General features: G+C 39.0%; 1 protein-coding gene across 2 annotated transcripts in view; it reads right to left on the bottom strand.

Moving 5' to 3' along the window:
* A1CF (APOBEC1 complementation factor) overlaps positions 1-20414 on the bottom strand; it is a 33836-nt gene that overhangs the window by 8936 nt on the left and 4486 nt on the right. Inside the window, exons 3-8 of one of the 2 annotated variants that reach the window (XM_077821793.1) lie at positions 19291-19421; positions 17837-18075; positions 13851-14015; positions 7312-7409; positions 5094-5367; positions 2044-2252 (exon numbers count right to left, since the gene is read on the bottom strand). In XM_077821793.1, coding sequence (XP_077677919.1) covers positions 2044-2252; positions 5094-5367; positions 7312-7409; positions 13851-14015; positions 17837-18075; positions 19291-19421 — 1116 coding nt within the window. The remainder of the gene's footprint in view (positions 1-2043; positions 2253-5093; positions 5368-7311; positions 7410-13850; positions 14016-17836; positions 18076-19290; positions 19422-20414) is intronic. The other variant, XM_077821794.1, reaches the window with a different exon arrangement.

Here is a 20414-nt window from a genome sequence, read left to right as displayed (position 1 = left end):
GAATCTAAACTACTGTCATTTATACATTCTTCTATCCTGCCACCATGAGTGTGGGTTTGGTACTTTAATTTCTATCTGTGTATTAGTTGTTTTTCCTCCTAAACAATTTTTTTTTTACTCCTTAGCCTGTCAGCTAGACTCTTTTAGATTCAGTAGGCCAAATGCAGAAGTAATGTGAAAGGGGCTATAAGTAGTATGTTTGGATATGAGTGTGCTCTCAGTGAGTCTGCTTCTCAACTGTTATAATTTACATACTGAAGAAAGTATGAATTACACCAGAGTAGTTTGTCCCAGGCTTAGATTCACTTAAGCCCACCTCAGAATTTGTCACTGTGACAACATTTTGTATGTTCCTAAGGAAACCACTTTATCAAGAAGATTTTCATATTAAATAAATGTCAGTATCAGTTCTATTTCAGGTTATCTCTTGTATATCCTTAAAATCTTTAGAGGTAATTCATCTATAACTATCAAAGAACAGCCTCTGGGCACTGGGACACAGGATTCTCAGGAGACTCACATAGTCATACTTGTGATTAGAAAGAGAGAAATTTTCAACTGTATTTTAGCAGGAATATGCATTCTACTACATGTTTCTTGTGCTAATTAACAGACCTCTTTTATTATAAGCAGTGTCACTTTTAAATATCAAGGGCAACATTTTCCAAAACATTTAATTGATTTAGAAGCATAAATCCTACCATGTGGAATTAAGTGGTGCATCATAGAAGATATCGTCCAACCAGGGAGCCTAGTCTATAAAGGAGAATGAGAGCATGAGGTACCTGAACTACACCTCCTGTCAGGCCCTGCAGTGCTATTATTAAATGGAAATGTTTAGGTTTTCAGGTATTCCATATTTTGATGAAATATCAGAGTTTTCTGTGGAGAACAGAAGCTTTTTGCAAAAAACTCATTTAGTCAAAAACCCAATTCTCCACTGAAAAATAGTTTTGACAGAAAATTTATGACTGGCCTTAGCCTGTAGGTACTACTGTGATGGTAAGTATTAATAACAATAAGTTTATATCTAATCCAGAACTTTCCCAAAATTCAGGATGGTCTGAACTGAGAATTTTGCATTGCCCAATTAAAGAGAGAGAGAGGGCTCATCATATCATGAAGGCCAGACCCTCAAAATTCCAGGTAATTTTGTTCTGATCTGGGATTCTGTTTTGAGCCTTTCTCTAATTTCAACAAGTTTGTTATCTGTGTTGAGCCCAGTCCTGCATGTTTTACCTATAAATAACTTTGTGACTTCCATAGGAGTTCTGCTTTTGTCAAGGACTGAATGATTGGATCAGTACATTAACTTTAAAAGGAGGCTTTGCTGAGAAAATATTCAGGTTCTCAGCAGTAGTCTTGCATGTTAGATTTCACAGTATGCATAAAGTTCTGCCCTCGGATCTGGCAAGTAACTCTCATTGAAATTATGAAAGTCAATGGGAGCTGACATGGTGAAAACTGAGGGCATGTTTAAGTTAATAATTTTTTATTCTGTTACCATATTGGAATGATTATTATAGTTTGAGGCCTCTAGCTATGTAATGTTAATATTGTGATATGCTGTGGAAAGTAGAAACTTTTTTTTAATATGTCCCCATTCTTTGTTTTTCTGTTTTAATAAGTGTTTTTCATTGCTTCCTAAACTAAATGTGTTTTTTAAAAATAAAACATATCAGTAATAATTTCTGAGCAGATATCTCTTTATTAGTGCACCTCCCAAGGATATGCTGGGGCTGAAGTGATAGTAAAAGTAACTTCAATCCAACTTGTGTAGTCTTCAAGAATAGTTGGAACAGGCCCTAAAACAGCAAAACCCTTCTTTAGGCCTAACAATGGTAACTTGTAGTTATTCTCTGTAATGTCTCTTTCAAAGGTGAGCAGATCACTGTGTGAACATACTTATGATCAACTATCAGCATTTTCAAAACAAGTAACCATTCAAACTGAGTCTAAATCTATTGTATTGCTCAGAAAGCATTAAAACGAAGACTAATATGGATCTGACCAGAGAAATTTTTCCTAATTTATTGTACCTACCTGAGGAGCAAGTTTAATTCCATGTGGTTTTAAAGCAATATGGTTCATTGGGGTAAGCTCCATTCCAGGCAAAAGATCATAGAGTTTGTCTTCTCCCCTCTTTTCTCCTTTGACCTGGTATCCACGACCCAAGCCAGTGTAAGCCAAGTATCCACGTCCTCCTAGTCCTCTAACTCCCGCAGCCCCTACAGGTACATTCATGTAAATTTCTAGGAATGTAAGAAGCATTAAACTGAATCAAATCACCGGAAAATCACCCTGATTCTTACTGTAATGGAAAAGTTAGCCCCATTCACTGATTTCTGATAAGAAGATGGGTAGGAACACTGACTGACTGAGAACTGCTGCACATTCATACCACACTATTCACCACGAAGTAGAACTCACAAGGGGAAGTTTCTTTAATACCTTTGGAGGAAAATACAATAATACCATGAATATAGAGCTAATACCTACACAATTGTATCATTCTGGCTTTTATCATACTTCTTGGGGGGTTTATTTATGTTTAGTGCCTGTAATTTCAGGCTGCAAAGTATGAGCAGCATAGTTTCCTTAGAAAATTCACTGCAGATGAGAAGATATGGTGAATCAGGAAATTCTAATTGATTACAGTACATAACTAAGATTTTCCTTATTCCTATGGTATCACTTCTCTTATGGATTATCAATAATTTAATCAATATAAACCAGATCTCTACCCCCATATCTTTTAAATTGTTTTCCTAAGTGCCTTGAGATATTTTAGTTAGAAGGAATGTCCTAGTCGTTTCTGACTGACTTTCCCATCTTCTCTGTTCTGTTCAGTCAACATAGGGCTTAACTTTCCATTGAATTAATGCACAGATTACTTTTGATTTTTTGCCATGTTTCTAACCTGATTTACAGTTGAAGAGTAACAGGGACAGTTAAAAATTAGATTGATTACTGCCCATTGGTATAATTTAAGATTTTAAGTGAATTTAGAATACATAGATTTCCCCCCCTTCTTTGAACTAATGACTGTTTTCTCACATTACAACTGGTTCCTTTCAGAAGGATTGTTTGGGAATTTAGGAAATTAACAAGTGAGAGCATACTAAGGAAAAGTGAACTGAGTGATTTGGCAGTTTTGACACATTTTCCAAATGTAATTTTAATGGGTTTTAGATTTATATATGCACAGTAAAGCTAAAGTACTGGCAGAAGCAGTGCAAATTTCCCAAACCATACCATCCAGCCAATGTATCTTAATCTTTCTCTGAAGGGATAACTTCTAGGGGAGTTAGAGATTAGGTTAGTTAATTCAGTCCTCATCAACTCTACTGAGTACTTCAGACTGAGAACTGTTTTCTTTAGGACATCTTTCTACCTGGAAATGGGTTGAGAACACCATCTGATTTCACTTAGGACATCAATCTTCTGTCAGTTGTTAATGATCTCAGTCACTACTAGACATGAGTGAGAAGATTTGGTTTTTGAACACCCCAGCATTTAATTAAACCATTATAAAATAAGTGGGCATGTGTAACATTCACACCTTAGTTTTGGGAATGTTTAGGACTGAAGGCTTCATTCAGGTTTCTCTCTAGTCTTTCACAAATTAACTTTAACTTTACCAATCTCTTATGCTATCCATTCCAATAGACTGTTGTTTTTGTTTTGTTTTGTTGCAGGAAACAAAACACAAAACAAAACAAAAACCCTGCTAAGAAGCATGACCTTTTATCATGTTAAATAGTTAATGTTTTGTCTACACTGTGATAGAGCAAAATTGGAACTATATTTCCAAATCTGTGGCGTGAGATATAATAGGATCCCACACTGAAATACCAATCATTTGATTGTTTCAAAATTAAAACCCAACCAACAAGATAGTGCAACAAAACCATCCTCAGTTTTGATTTCTGTAGTCGACATACTTGAAAAGATACTTAATGTCGACAGTGTAACCTATTAGTGCTTATGGCCACTTCTTGTAGCACAGTCTGAAGCACTTTCTTGTTTTCATCTCTGTTTTGGAGGTTCATTTGTCATTCCCTGTAATGATGCTGTAATGCTTCTTAGGGCCCCAGGATGACTAGGGTAATGGCCTTGCTAGAAAATTTTCTGGTTGTGGGGAGGAAAGAGTCAATACACAGAGCACTGAAGCTCCTGGGACTAGTTAGCTTTCCTGAAATCCAGCCTTGAGCCACTAAAAGGAGGAAAAAGTCAACTGCTAGGCTTCTGGGATTGAATCAACAGCCAGCTGTGGGCAAGGAGTTCTGTTGTGAGTGGAAAACTCTTGTTTTGTTTGTTTTTTTCCCTCCTGGGACAAAATGGAGGATTTTTGGTCTGTTTACTTTGGAGCAAGAGTAATTCAGAGACTGTTAAAAGACTTTAGGCTTTCTCCTGGGCTGATGAGGGAATATATATATTTTTTGTTTGCTTAGCCTGCCTGAAGGTTCTCATCCCCTTTTAAAGGAGAGATTCCAAATACTGTGGCTATTTTGCAGTGCATGAAGGCTTTTAGTCTCTTTCTTAAAAGGATGCATGATCTGAGGCTATGCAGAATTATAGAAAGCTGGGCTATATGCATAGATCTGCCCCAGTGAATGGAGATTGTGGTAGGTGTAAAGAAGAGGAAGTAGCTGAGAAAAGCAGGAAATTTGGGAGACGATTGTGTGTTCCAGGAAGATTTATTGAATGTTTCAGTGCTAGCAATGGGAACTCCTAAGAACGGGTGGGCTGGAGTTCCTCCATAGTGAGGAACCATAGGACAATGATCATGAGACACTCCTCAGATCATTAAAGACTCAGGAGCAGCCCCAAATTATGGTCCTCTCCGAAGGACTCTGAAGTGCCTGAGTGATGGGGATATGCTTCAACTCATATAATCCGAGGTGGTTTATGCTAATTTCTCCATTTAGTTAAAACTGGTGGATGCCCTAAGGTTTTTAAAACTGTTTAGTGGAACCAGCTTTAATGTGGTGCATGGATATTTGATTTCATAAATTTACCTCCTACTCTAGCTACAAAGCTATTTCAAAGATAGATTTCTGGGTTGCCATAGACATAGCTGCTGGAGTTACCTCTAATGGATGGAGTTCGGATAATGCCCCTACTGCTGAGGTCACCCTTGGTGGCAGGGAAATGAAGGTTAGGAATAGTCGTGAAGGCCTGAGGTGCATAGAAGACTGGAGCTCCAAGGTAGGCTGTGGCGGGATCATACACATGTCCAAATGTGTAAGTATATTCTCCTTGTAGCATGGTACCTCGTCCCCCTGTGCCTCTGGTGTGTCTAACGTAACTGTCTTTGTCTACTGGTTTTGCTAATGTCACTTCAATAGGGGAACCATCCAGCACCTTTAAAACAAGGAGAAATGCATGGAAAAATGCAAGGGAAGCACAAATGCAGTACAATATCCAACATCATAATGACTGTTTTGTATAAGGCCAGCGAAGTTCTGCATTTTGTTAAGCACAGCTACTTAGGTGGGGTGGCTGAAAGAGTCTGAGAATCTTCTGCAGTGAAGTTATGTTCCCACGGGCAGAAAGGCCCCTGGCTGCTGTTGCAAAATGCATGAACCATGGCAGTCTGCTCGTCTTCTGCCTGCAGCTGCTCTGAGGTTAGAGGAACTTGGGCTATATCTACGCTTGGAGCTAGAGTGTGTGATTCCCTGCTCCCAGGAAGCTAGCGCTCAAGGAGCTAGTGAGCTAAAACTAGTAGTGTAGCTGTGGTAGCTCACGCAAGTGGTGAGTGTCAGCATGGGGTAGCTGCCCCAGGTACAAACCTTCCTGGACCTCGTGGGTGTGTACTCAAGATGCTGGCCTGTGCTACCATGGCTACACCACTGTTTTTATCTCTATGAGAGCTAGCACAAGTATGCTTATAAGAGCTGGGAATCACAACCCCAGCTCCAAGTTTAGACATAGCCTTAGAGACACTCCTCTTCTGCCCACAGTAATGTGTGGATTCAATCAACCGCTCATTTTAAAACTACACTTTCTGAGAAGGTTCAAAATTAGGTAAGACCTGTTTGCCCCTTTCCTAACCCAAACCTTACCATTTATATTAACCTGAAAACAATAATAAGCATATGAAAACGGAATCCGGTTTTCATTGTGATGTTAATTGTAAGTACCACAACTTCAGTGTTGATTCCAATAGGTGATGCAAAATATGTATCAAAGGGCTTGACGCAATGAGGTACTGTAGTACAGCACCCTTCAATGGAAAAGTGACTGCATTACCTATTTTCCCAACATAGATGTTCAAGATAGTGATTGCACATCTCAGAACATGTGGAGTACATTTGTACATGCACAAGGTGGCTTTATTCAGCTTCTAGATTGAAAAGCACTGCAATTACAAGAAAAATAGCCTCTGTGAAGAGAGTTTTTGAGCTGTATGATACCTGATCAATGATTGTTTGTTTTACCAGAGACAAATGGATTAATTTTCTTAGCAAGCATGTACTCAGTTGCAATGCAGAGTCTATGGAGGGTGTGAATAAAATATCCCATATCGTTGAATTCATGGACCCTGAATTTCCTCTCTTGCTGTCATGTTCTCAGCACAGGAATATATTTTTAATATGTGTGTAGCTCCTATTAATTTAAGTTGGGGTTATGTTAACACACTTTTTTGAACTGTACACTCTTCAGAGCAGGGGCTATTCCTATGTGTTTGGAAAGGATTTGGCACATTTGAAGTGATTCCTCAGTAGAAGCAGGAAGAAAAGAGGGATGAGTAACACCCCATGATAAGTATGTAATACTGTTACATAATATTATACACAATATTTGCAACATATGAAAATAATAAAATAGTTAACTCTTAAGACCTGGTTATTGCATTATAATGCCAAAAAATTGTATATGACATTAAAATTGGCTGAATTCTGGAAGAACAACAACAGTTTTGACAGATCTTTGTTTGAATTCTGAACAGCTGTTTTGGTTTGACCATGTTTGTAGTCATCATTTACTATTGCACATTGCCTTGTTTTTTTGTTGACACATAAGGAAAAGGTATTCAAAGGGCAAGCATGAGATTTTGTGACCTGTTATTCAGTATTAGTCATTTGTTCATTATTCTGTTTCTTGCATCGAATCAGAACAGAACACTACTATATGATTTAGGTGACCAATTTCCCATTATGCAGATAAATACTAAATAGTCAAAATGAATAGTTTGTGAACACCCAAAAGGCCGAAACTTGATTACATAAATTGCAAACAATCACAAAAAAGCAAATACAGTTGTATGACACCAATATACTATGAATGCTACTCGTGCAGCATTACCTTCCCGTTTAAGGCTTTCATAGCTTCAATTGCATCGTCTCTGTTATTAAAGTGTACAAATGCATAGTCTCTGATTTTCTTTATTCTTTCAACTGCACCTACAAAAATGTTGGGATATTAGTTCTGCAACTGTCTTTTCAAAGGAATACAGATTCGAAATTAACATTCTGGGTTGTGTTTTTAACTCTCAGTTTTACAAAGCACAGTTCTGATCTGCAGATGCTTGTGCATATAAGTATCTCACTGAACTCAGTGAGATTACTTGTGTGTAAAGCTAAGCTTGTGCATAAATAATTGTAGGGTCATGATCAAAATGAGTAATTACTGAACCTGTCATGCTATTGTTTTAATTTGGTCTGATTACCCAACTCAGAATGTTACACTTCTCAGAGTTTAAAAGTTTAAACAGACTAAGTTAACTAAGTAGTCTAGAGACCTGGTATTGCCAAGTACTTTTTAAAACTACATTGGTTTAGTTTTTCATTTATGGTTACAGAAAAGTACAGTTAATTGAACAGAAAAAGTAAACTTAAATATATGTGATGTTAATACACACTAAAATAAGAGTAACCCTCTTTTACCTAACAAGTCAAGGCAACCCTTGCAGTCCTATTTTCAGATATATGAAGTCAGCTAGATCAGACTTGGTAAAAATCAGGGCTGAGAAGGAAACCATGTGCAGTAAATGGAAATAGAGCAATAACCTTTACAGAGTGCAATAGAACCATGATCTTAGCTTTTAAGTGAAGCTCTTAAGTATTCTAGAACCAGATATATGAAAATTAAAAAAAAAAAATTACAGTGAGGAGGTCCATTCGAGTGCATTTCAACTCTGAGGAATTTTTATGTCTGGTAGTCTCCACCAGAATGGCTGAATGCAACTGTCAGCTGGTTATGTAATATATTCTTGAATTATGTCAGATTCCATAGAACATTCACATTCAGTTTGTTTAAAATGTCATTTGGTGTCATATGCTTGCATGATGGATTCAGATTACTTCTGGGCATATGTGATACAAATTCACTTTGGTTTTGTTTATTTCTTGCAGCTTGTCCTGACTTTTACATCCAGGCAGCCTCAGCGCAGCCAGCAAGTTTAGAAGTACTAGTTTCCTTTTACAAAAATTTGCCTCTTTCTCACTTTATATCAGAGCCTTTTCCTGTGTTTCCACTGGCTACATGAGATGTGATGTGTGTGTCAGCACCCATTATAAAGTCAACAAACAGGTTTGTCATCTGTCTTGAAGAACTCAAGGCAGTCCTGATTTCTGAATATTTGTTCTACCTCCTGATTGCCAAGCAATTTTGCAGAACACATGAATATACAGACACATCAGCCAGACAGCAGGAGTGGGGGGAACAAGGATCAGAGAAGAAACATTACTCTAAATCCAATGAGTTTATAATTGATGGTGTATTGAATATGCATCAGTTTACAGATTTTCAGTGAAAATGTCGGATTTTTTAATCAATACAACAGGCCTTACTGCCCCATAACCTCAGCCGTGCTGAACACAATGCCATCAACAGCCTCAGGAACAACTCTGACATCATAATCAAAAAGACTGACAAAGGAGGTGCTGTTGTCACCATGAATAAATTGGAATATGAACAAGAGGCTGCTAGGCAGCTCTCTAATACCACATTCTACACGCCATTATCCTCTGATCCCACTGAGGATTACCAAAAGAAACTACACCATCTGCTCAAGAAACTCCCTGAAAAAGCACAGGAACAGATCTGTGCAGACACATGCCTAGAACCCCGACCTGCGGTATTCTATTTGCTTCCCAAGATTCATAAACCTGAAAATCCTGGATGCTCCATCATCTCAGGCATTGGCACCCTAACAGCAAGATTGTCTGGCTATGTGGACTCTCTCCTCAGGCCCTATGCTACCAGCACTCCCAGCTATCTTCGAGACACCACTGACTTCCTGAGGAAACTACAATCCATCGGTGATCTTCCTGAAAACACCATCCTGGCCACTATGGATGTAGAAGCCCTCTATGCCAACATTCCACACAAAGATGGACTACAAGCTATCAGGAACAGTATCCCCGATAATGTCACAGCAAACCTGGTGGCTGACCTTTGTGACTTTGTCCTCACCCACAAATATTTCACATTTGGGGACAATATATACCTTCAAATGAGTGACACTGCTATGGGTACCCGCATGGCCCCACAGTATGCCAACATTTTTTATGGCTGACTTAGAACAACGCTTCCTCAGCTCTCGTCCCCTAATGCCCCTATTCTACTTGCACTACACTGGTGACATCTTCATCATCTGGACCCATGGAAAAGAAGCCCCTGAGGAATTCCACCATAATTTCAACAATTTCCATCCCACCATCAACCTCAGCCTAGACCAATCCACACAAGCAGTCCATTTCCTGGACACTACTGTGCTAATAAGCGATGGTCACATAAACACCACCCTATACTGGAAACCTACTGACCACTATACTTACCTACATGCCTTCAGCTTCCATCCAGGACATACCACAAGATCCATTGTCTACAGCCAAGCTCTAAGATACAACCGCATTTGCTCCAATCCCTCAGACAGAGACAAACACCTACAAGATCTCTATCAAGCATTCTTAAAACTACAATACCTACCTGCTGAAGTGAAAAAACAGATTGACAGAGCCAGAAGAGTACCCAGAAGTCACCTACTACAGGACAGGCCCAACAAAGAAAATAACAGCAGTCACTAGCCATCACCTTCAGCCCTCAACTAAAACCTCTCCAGTGCATCATCAAAGATTTACAACCTATCCTGAAAAATGATCCCTCACTCTCACAGATCTTGGGAGACAGACCAGTCCTTGCTTACAGACAGCCCCCAAACCTGAAGCAAATACTCACCAGCAACCACACACCACACAACACAAGAACACTAACCCAGGAACCTATCCTTGCAACAAAGCCTGATGCCACTCTGTCCACATATTTATTCAAGTGACACCATCATAGGACCTAATCACATTAGCCACACCATCAGGGGCTCATTCACCTGCACACCTACCCATGTGATATATGCCATCATGTGCCAGCAATGCCCCTCTGCCATGTACATTGGCCAAACTGGACAGTCTCTACACAAAAGAATAAATGGACACAAATCTGACATCAGGAATCATAACATTCAAAAACCGGTAGGAGAACACTTCAACCTCTCTGGCCACTCAGTAAAAGACTTAAGGGTGGCAATTTTGCAACAGAAAAGCTTCAAAAACAGACTCCAATAAGAAATTGCTGAGCTTGAATTAATATGCAAACTAGATACCATTAACTTGGGTTTGAATAGAAACTGGGAGTGGCTGGGTCAATACATATATTGAATCTATTTCCCCATGTTAAGTATCCTCACACCTTCTTGTCAACTGTATAAATGGGCCATCTTGATTATGACTACAAAAGTTTTTTTCTCCTGCTGATAATATCTCATCTTAATTAATTAGCCTCTTACAGTTTGTATGGCAACTTCCACCTTCTCTGTATGTATATATATATCCTCTTACTATATGTTCCATTCTATGCATCCGATGAAGTGGGCTGTAGCCCACAAAAGCTTATGCTCTAATAAATTTGTTAGTCTCTAAGGTGCCACGAGTACTCCTGTTCTTTTTGCAGATACAGACTAACACTGCTGCTACTGTGAAACCTATTGCCACTAAAGTTAATGGGAAATGTGGGTTTCAGAGACTCTTTGGGTAATCTGATCCATAGTGGCAGCTCTAGATTTTAACTCCTCTAAACTGAACAAATTGTTACTGGATGCTGTGTTACTGTCAAAAGGCTTTCCCAGTACAGGATCACTGGCTCAAATGTACAATTCAGTCCCAAGGTGTTGCAGTTCAGCATTATGTCCAGTGCAAGAGGCTCGGGGAGGGGGAAAATCATTTCAGACTGTTGCTGACATTTCTGAATATAATTTCACTATAACCTAGAGCTGTGCTCATTTCCCCAAAGCTCAGATTTGCTACTATATAACCAGTTTCTTAGTACATACAACAATCTCAAAAACAAGTTGTTTCAGAATTTTAATCCATCTAAAATAATAATAATAATAAATATTATTAATAGTAAAATAAAAAAGAGGGAGAGACAGAGAAATTTCCAGTTTCAAAATGATCAAACTGCAAAAACATATCATTAAAGCAAATGCAATTTAAAAACTTCCATAAACTGTTTTGGAATCCATTTCCTTTGAGCAAATTTGGTTTAAGTAAAAAATGATGGAGTTTTATAGACACTTTAGGTGACTATAAATGTGTTTTTTAGGGAGTGCTAATAAGTTAAGTGTTCTGGAGCAAATTGGGATTAATAATGGAGGAAGAAGCTGAAAGTAAAATGATTTGTCTAACAACTTCATGTTTGCTAAAAGTATTATACTGAGGGATTAAGAAGACAGGAATGACCCATAAAGGAATTTCTAATATATCTTTCAGCTGCAGCCTAATGTGGAAAAGAGAAATTTATGTAGCAAAGAGAAAGCAGAAGAGTTAAGATGCTCTGTAATACAGCTTTAAACTTTAAGGAGAAAGTTAATAGAAGTGAGTTAAATTATGAATGATTTTCTGGTGCTGAGCACAAGAAAGTAGTGCAGAGATTGTTGTATTTCTTGGAGTTCCAAAATGCACTTCTTTATACAGAGTTGGATTTTCAAAAGCTTCTACATGATTTAGGAGCAAAACTCCCATTGAAAATTAATGGAACTTATGCTCAACTCATGTAGACACTTTTGAAAATTGCACCCTACATACTCATAGGTGGAAAGGATAATATTAGGATAATTTATGGATTAAATTATAAATATTGGTTTGTATTTTTATATAAGTTTCTGTATGTTATTCATTTCTATGATGGGCAATTAAGCTTATACATTTTCAAGCATTGTATTCGATGCGAGTTCTGGAATGTAGAACATAGGTGAATTAAATCCAGAGCAACCCACCCATCTCACTTGGTGGGAAACATGAATGGACCTGCAGTGTGGTAGGCAGCTGGAGGGGGTGGGGAATACATTCCTGGGAACTCGGGGCAGGTTTTCCCCTGCCTCCCATTGGCCACCCAGAGGGAGATGAGCTCTGAGTGGCCCCTCACCCCTATAGCCCTTTGTTATTTTAACAACTGCATGGGGTTTTTTGGAGTATCTAGCTCCAAAAAGCTGCTCCTTAGCGGCCCCACTCTCCCTCTTTGTCATTGTAATATAGAAGCAGTGTTTTTTGAGTGTTGTGGGCCAATTGCCTATTTTGGTATCAGGAAGGAATTTTTCCCTTTGGGGCAAAATTGGCAGATGCCTGCAGGGTTTTTTGCCTTTCTTGAAGCATCATGGAAGCACATTTTGGTTTAAATAGCAGTAGAATGTAGAAATTATTAGTCATTTGCAGGAAAGTTGCAACCAGAGTCCAGTGCGGTTACAAAGCCAAAAGGGCCAGCAGCTCTAGGTAATTTACTGGGATTTTGCTGATGGACCTTGTGCCTCTGGGACAAGAGCAGCCTGAATTCTTCACAGAGTGAGGTATCTTTTTAATACCTTCTGTCCCACTTCTGGAGGTGGGGAAGGTGAGAGGATTCAGAAGAGTGAGCTGAGTACTATGCGTAAGCTGAGGAGAGTCTATCCTGAGTTATGGGATATAGGTTGGGAGCCTGTAATCCCATACTGAACCCACTCAGATGCCTGGTACTGAGAGATGGAGAAGGAGGGGCATACTGCCCTCTCCTCAGTGTTAATAACTTTGTGGTCTGTCACTTAAATCCCACCCTGTGCCTGTCTTCATTCACCTGCATGTCCTGGTCAAGTTAAATACGGGTTTAAAAAATCCAAGTGCTTTGTGATTCTTCAGTGTGCAAGTTTTATGTCAATATTCATTATGTAAAACCACCTTTACAAAGCGTATGGAATTTTCAAAAGTCAGTCAATCATTGCGGGGAGGAGTGAAGCAGCCATACTGAATCACTCTCTTTTGAACATTGTCCTTTGTCATAGAAGAAGAATAGTGAAAAGAGTCTATCCCACTTACATAGGCTCGCTCTCCTGGGAGGTAAAACCTACGCCTGAAACAAAGCTAATGTTTAAAAAAATCAAAATAACCTTTCTGCAGAAATCAAGTTACTGGAGAGCATATATACAAAAATCATGTCACAACAGAAGTAATTTTTACTAACGTAGAATCCTTAGGACTTTTCATACACCATTTTGGACTGCAGCAGAGCTATTTGACTTGCCAAACCACCCTGAAAATGTCAGTTGTCCTGTCAATTAGAAAACAAGTCGCTTACTGGATGATCTAATGCCAGCAGTCGCTGTTTTAGGAATTTAAACTGGGTGAAAATTGTTTCAACACTTGAAGGTTTTACAGGGGAAAAAACAGCTATTTTATCCTTTATGCTGGTGTTCCACCAATTTAATATTTCAGAGAAACAGACCAACTACTGTTAGTTTACTATAACTGAACAATATCTACCAATTTAATGGACTCAAACCTGCAACAGCTAAAAACCTACTTTATGTCATTTCCTACCTGGTTTAATATTGTTGAATTCTTTTTCAATCGTCTCTTCGGTGGTTGATAGCATAAGGTTTCGCACATACAGGATTTTAACTGATGACATTGTATCTTCATCAACTTCAACTTCTGGTTCTGCCCAGTCTACAGCAATAGGATGTCCCCATAACTGTATTCTTCCTGCAAAAAATAATAAATAATTGAAAGTACCATTGTTCAATTGGTTTCTAGGCATATTGATGTTTTATATAACATTATGCTGTGGTAGTAGAAGTAGTAGAATGGAATGATTATACAGAAGGTCTAAAATTTCATGCTCAAAGCAATGGCACATATACCATATGTTTCCAGAAACAGATAGTCAGATGTCCAGATTTTATTCTTCTAGCACTGCAGATGTGCAGAATCCAACAAGGATGGAGAGAAAATATGGTACGGTCCTCAAACATTTTCATTCTATGAACCACTTAGAGAGATCTCTTAATGAACCTGCTTCTCTTCCAAAAATTCCTTCCCTCCACTGCTTGGTTTCAAAATGTTTCTTTCTGCAGCTGACTGGAAAGACTCCACTGACTACAGTATGATAAACACTGTGATTCTAAGAAGTTTAAGTAAGACTTATGTTCTCAGAAATTTGATTTGTGTGCAGTAGTTTGGTCCCTGTAGCATAGTGCTTCAATGGAAATAGCGAAGATAGGGGAATGCAAGGCAATACATTATTACAAGAAGGGCCTTATGTGGGGGAAAGAAATGTCACTGACTTGGTGTGTATTGGATGAGCCCCCCAAGGAGAAATTGTAACTGATTTGGGGAACTCTAAAGGGAAAAAATTAGATGGCTAAAAAAATCAGTGCTATGGCAGCATCATGCATCTCATGTCCATAGTAATAATTTACATTTGGTTAATTAATCCACTGCTTTTAAATTCATCAAGAGTGTTGGCATAGCTTTGCATGCAGCCACAGAGCTGGTCTTGAGGTCATGCAAATGATGCTAATGAGCACTGGCAAGCAGCCTTGTGCAGAGGCACCTCTTGTCTCCTACAGATGGCAACAGTAACTGCTTCACCCAGCTTTCCTTCCATTCCTGCACATCCTGTAGGGAATTTCTCCTCTTCCAACAGTAATTGAAGCTTAGCTCAGCCACAAAAATCTCAGGACCTTATTTCCTGCCCAGTCTTGTCCTGGATTCACCCAATAACATCAGAGATGTTGTGACAAAGTCAGTGTTTTTTCATTGGCAATTTGAATGAGTTCAGTAAACCAGTTTTCTCCAGATGATGCATTTATATCCAGCCTAACAATGGAGGTTAACAGTGTAGTCCTTCCCTTATCTTGTCTTTCTATGATTTTTTTTTTACATTTGACAAAATAGAAACAAATTTTAGGGACTCTCCCCCCTTTTCCCTTGGGAACGGGGGTGGGGGGAGGAAGGGGAAGAAAATAAGGAGGGAAGGAATTTGAAAACTTATTTTTGTTGAAAAACTTGGAACATTTATGAAGACAAAAATGTTTCCTTTCAAAACAAGAAACTTTTTGTTCTAAATAAATCTGAAGTGAATTTGGCCAACTCTAGCTCTATATCTTTTCAGTGCTAGCCTAAACTTGGCTTGAACTGTTAATGACTAAAAGTAGTCATCTGATAGCTAATTGATAGCCTATGTAACATGTATGGCTTTGGTCCAGTTCTCAGTGGTCATGTTCAAATCATCGGTAGAAATAACTGGCTGGTTTTGCTAGTAGTCTCTTCAAGGCATAAATAAGCTTGGACGCTGAACTTCCCTCATACTAGAACTTGATAAAAAAATTGCATGGAGGGAGGAGAAGAGACAATGTTTTTTTCAAAAATTGTGTTCCTATTTTTGACCACCTCTACCTCATTCCCTGAACTACCCTTAGAAATAGTCCCTCAAGCAGTGGTTAGGCTCATAGTATGATGTAGCTTGCTCTGCAACTACCTGAGTTCTATATATCCATAGAACAGTGGAAGCTTTACTTTTCAATGAGAGCTTAAATCTACCTTAAAGCAAAACATATCTTAAAACTTTGCCCACTGCATCACGTGGTGATATCACAGTATAATTTATTTAAAAAGCTTTGAGTGATATTAAGTTGGCCAGCTGCATATGATCTTAAATTATGCTCACATGCCAAGGTAAATATAGAACAAACAAAAATGGCTATCTAGCACCATACTTAAGCGGAAGAACATTTTACAATTATTTGACCCTCAAAGCACCTCTGTGAAGTATTATTCCTATCTGGCAAATAGGGAAAACTGAAGGAGTAGGACTTGGCCAAAGTCACACTGTGAGAGACAGAGCTACTTAGAGAATCTTGAACTCTTAACCCCATCTCCTTGCTTTTGTCACTATTCCACACTTCTGCCCATATGTAAAGTTCAGTATAAACATGGAACTTTTGTAACACTAGATGTGTTGTAAGAGTGATGGTACCAAGATCTAGTTCTCTTTTCTGACTTTCATTGTACACAATTTGAAGATCAAATATTGATGATTAATAATGCATAGTGACTTTCACATGATGTGTGTATTATGGAAGTGGATCTCTTAAAGGCCAGTTGTGTAAACTTATCTTGGGGACTGACAGTCAAGTTGGTTTCTTTCCATCTTGATCATTATCACAAGTATTAGAGGTTCTATAGGCCAATTATAAGCTACCTATGTAACTCTACTGTATTCATATTACCCCCTTGGTAATACCTGTACAAACCTACTTAAAAATTAATCAGATCTCATGGCTAAATAATAGTAAACTTTGCTCATGTCTTCAAATGTAGCATGTAGTAAATTCTTATTCAAAGATAATCCTTGTGTAATATAAGTCTAGGCATAAATGCAATTCCTCATTAGAGATTTCTTCATTAGGCTCCAGTTAGGAAAGCATCCCTGTTCAGGAAAATGCTTAAGCACATTCCTAAAGCTAACTATGTTCATAACCATTTTCCTGAATAAGTGCCTCAGACTGTATTCTCCAAATCCTGCAAGGTTCTGAGTATCATTGATTCCCACTGTAGTTAATGGGAGTCCCCAAACTTCTGGATTAGGGCCCATAAATATTCCCACATTCAGCAATCTTGCCATCTCCCACACCCTCCTGGGAAGAAAACATGTTTTTTTCTTTAATGCAACTTTATATCCTTGCAAAATCTGTAGCAGCTATACTATCTCAAATATATTAGACTGCATCAGTACAAAGAATGATAAATGGAGTTTATCAGAGATTTATTTCTAATTTCAACAGAGATTGAGCCTAGCAAATCTCTTTGAACTAAGAAAATGGCCTAGCAGGGCTTATTCCACTGAATTCCACTAAATGGAGGTTAATCTGACCTGTATTAACTGCAAAAGTATTGTCTTTTGCAGCTGATTTTGATGTATATAATAAAGTACATGCATGTGTATGTGTTGGGTGTCTTTGTATTATGTGATGTGATGGTGGCAAAGATCACATTAGGCTTTGCATTAGAGTAGAACTGGTTGGGAAATTTTTGTTGGAATGATTTTTCCGATTGAAAATGCCCTTCTCCCAAAATCAAAACTTTCCATGGGAAAATTTCAATTTTGCCCCAAAGTCTCTTGATCAAAATGATGGCTTCCCAGCTGCCCCCTTGGAAGGCTCTTTCCAATTGACAAAGCTTTCTGGGGGGGCTACCAAGACTGAGCTCCCTGTCTCTGCCTCCCAGTGTTCCCCCAAGTTCCGGGACTGGACAGTCAGCCAGCTGGGAGACTCAGCCCCCGTCCCTCGTGCCACTCCAGGGCAGTAAAGGCTAAGCATCCCATCTCTTTGCCTCGCTGGCTCTGGAGCTGGGGAGAAGTGAAGAAGTTCAGTAGCTAGGCTTTCTGCCTCTCCAGCAGCTCTCCAGGGCAGACAATAGGAAAGCTGAAAAATGTCAGTGTTTGCTGTTGGTTTCTTTAATGCTAAATGACCTCGTGAAGCGCCATAGCGAAGGAAGCTGCATGACCAACACTGCAGACAAACCTGGTAGCAGTTTTCTTCTTGCCATTGCTGCTGCTCGATGACTTTCATATTCCACAAAAGCAAAGCCACGGTTTTTTGTTTTGTCTGCTGCACTGGGATACACAATGACATCAATGACCCCATCTGTGACTTTCCTCATCTCTGCTAAAATTTCTTCTCTCTTCTTGTTTTTTGGGATTCCTCCTACAAACAAACGGCAGTTGTCTACACTGGCACAAACCCCTAGGAGTCGTCCATTCCTGCATACAAACAACAGTTCCAGTTTGTAATGAATCAGGCTCATTTCTTTGAGAAATCACAAGCCTCATCTTCCCAAAAACCATAGTTTAAAACTTATCAATCAGACCAGTCCTTTTGAGCAGTGTACTCCATCCAATACACAATCAGCAATTGTGCCAGACAAAAAGGAATATATTCAGAATTGATTTTGAATGTTCACACACCCACAACTTGAAGGTGAAATTGGAGCTGCAGGCAGCTATCAGTATTTTGAGAATATATTGCTTGGAAATAATTTGAGACTTTGGGAGAAATAAATTTCAATCTTTAACTTCCTAGGTGTTTATTTCCACAACTAGCCATTGAGCGTTGTCTTTACCACAGAACTTTACCATTGATGAACACAACAGTGAAGAATTGTGTTCAGCTAATATGATGCTGACCGTGATTTACAGTCACTGTAGACGAGGACAAATCATGTTCACCAAAGTGTCAGCTAACTGGGAAATCATAGTCAGCCTGTGGATCAGCACAACGGGGGGTCTGGGGAAACAACTTCTCACTGTTCTCCAGCCTGCATGATTCAGGCCATAGGGAGTGCTAATTCCTGTTCTCTCTGGGTGCTTCGTGCTTCTCTCTGTGCTCTATGGAGAGTCCCAGAGAGTGAAGGCTCCTTCATTCGTTCCCATTTTACCTCCTCTTGTTCCCCAGCCCCTCTGGAGGGTTTTTGAGGAGTTACAGCTTCCTCCCCACAAGCCTTAAAAGGCTCTTCATTGCCTAGACAGCTTCCAAATTCCATCCCCAGACAGCCTTAAATAATACGTCAGAAAGTCCAATCCCTCATGGGCCTTTGCATGATGCCCCACTCATACTCTGTGAACTTAAGAAGGCTCCCCGCCCAGTTCACAACTCCTCACAAAGCTCAGAAGGGGCTAGTCAGCAGCTCCTCCAGCCTCCCCAGGAGCCAAAATAGGGTTGTCAGAAAAGCTGATCCAGAATTTTTTGATAAAACACATTTTTGTTAGAAAATGCAGATTTACCAAAATGGAAACTTGTGTATTTTCATCAATGGGAAACTGACTGATTGTACAAGGGAATGGTGGATGGTGTGATTTTAAGCTTTAGATAACTACACATTCATTTTTCAAGTCGCAGGAAAAATAAATAATGTATAATAAAACAGACTAATACATCATTTGATTTCAACTTTATATGAACATACCAGTCATGCTTACCTAATTTCATAATTATTAAGTTGCTTGATTGCATTCTTAGCCTCCTGTTTGTTAGAGAATGTTACAAAGGCATATCCCCTATTGTTTCCATTGAAGTCCATCATCATTCTCATTTCATAGATTTTACCAATCTGCAAATGAAAAGAAAAGTCAATAACCCATTCTGAAAGGAAACTTTCACCAACAGCACAGAAGCTATTTACACAAAGCTGGTTATTTCCCTGACTGTGTCTTGTGTGCATATCACCTCAGAGTTGTTTGAACATCTCCATCAATGTGACCATCAGCCAGAACCTATATTACTTGAGAGCTGTTTTCTGACCCATGAATGAAGTCAGAATAAATAAAGGCAACATATGTTTAAGTGACAGTTAGGGCTGAGTTAGCACTGCAAGGTAAATGACCTCTATTCACACCATCTGATAACACAGTACCAGAGTTCCAATGTGTGCCTCAGGAACCGTACTGTGCAGTTGTCGCAGTAATGATTTCTTGCACTGATTTGCTCTTTGTTTTTAAATATTTAATTTCAGTCTGTGCTAGGAAAGAAAAGGACTGGAGGCTCCAAAGTCACATAGCATCAGCCTCATTCTCAAAGTCAGTATGTGCACCTCAGTTAATCAAACTTTTTTTTGTGCCACTATTGGTGGGATTTTTCTCTTTCCGTATAGAATTAAGAATGGCAGTGAAGACTATTTAGAAGTGCTGCAGGAGGATGAGGATAAACTTTTGGGAGTTTCCTTATTTGGGAATGTGATTACCGTTAGTGATAGGGAGGGCACAGTATGTGCATGTCTTGATATAACCATTATTATCAAGTACCTGAGGTATGCTAAGCACTTTACAAAAAATAAGACATAGAGTGAAATCCTGGCCCCACTGAAGTCAATGCAAGTTTTACCACTGACTTCATTGGAGCCAGGATTTCACCTATGTTGTCCCTGCTTCAGGGAGCATACAATCTAATTTTGGAACTCATGCAACAAAGAGTAGAGTTAAAAAAAATTAAGGGGGGAAGGCAGAAGCGTTACAATAATGTAATTATGTGGTGACTTAGGTTAATCAAATGATCATGTTGCTGCTACTACTTTCATGCTTTTAAACTACTCCCGTCTTGTGTGTGC

The sequence above is a fragment of the Eretmochelys imbricata genome, chromosome 7, assembly GCF_965152235.1.
Source record: "Eretmochelys imbricata isolate rEreImb1 chromosome 7, rEreImb1.hap1, whole genome shotgun sequence".
Lineage (NCBI taxonomy): Eukaryota > Metazoa > Chordata > Testudines > Cheloniidae > Eretmochelys > Eretmochelys imbricata.
Note: the sequence above shows the minus strand (reverse complement) of the source record. Positions and strands in the feature narration are given on the sequence as shown.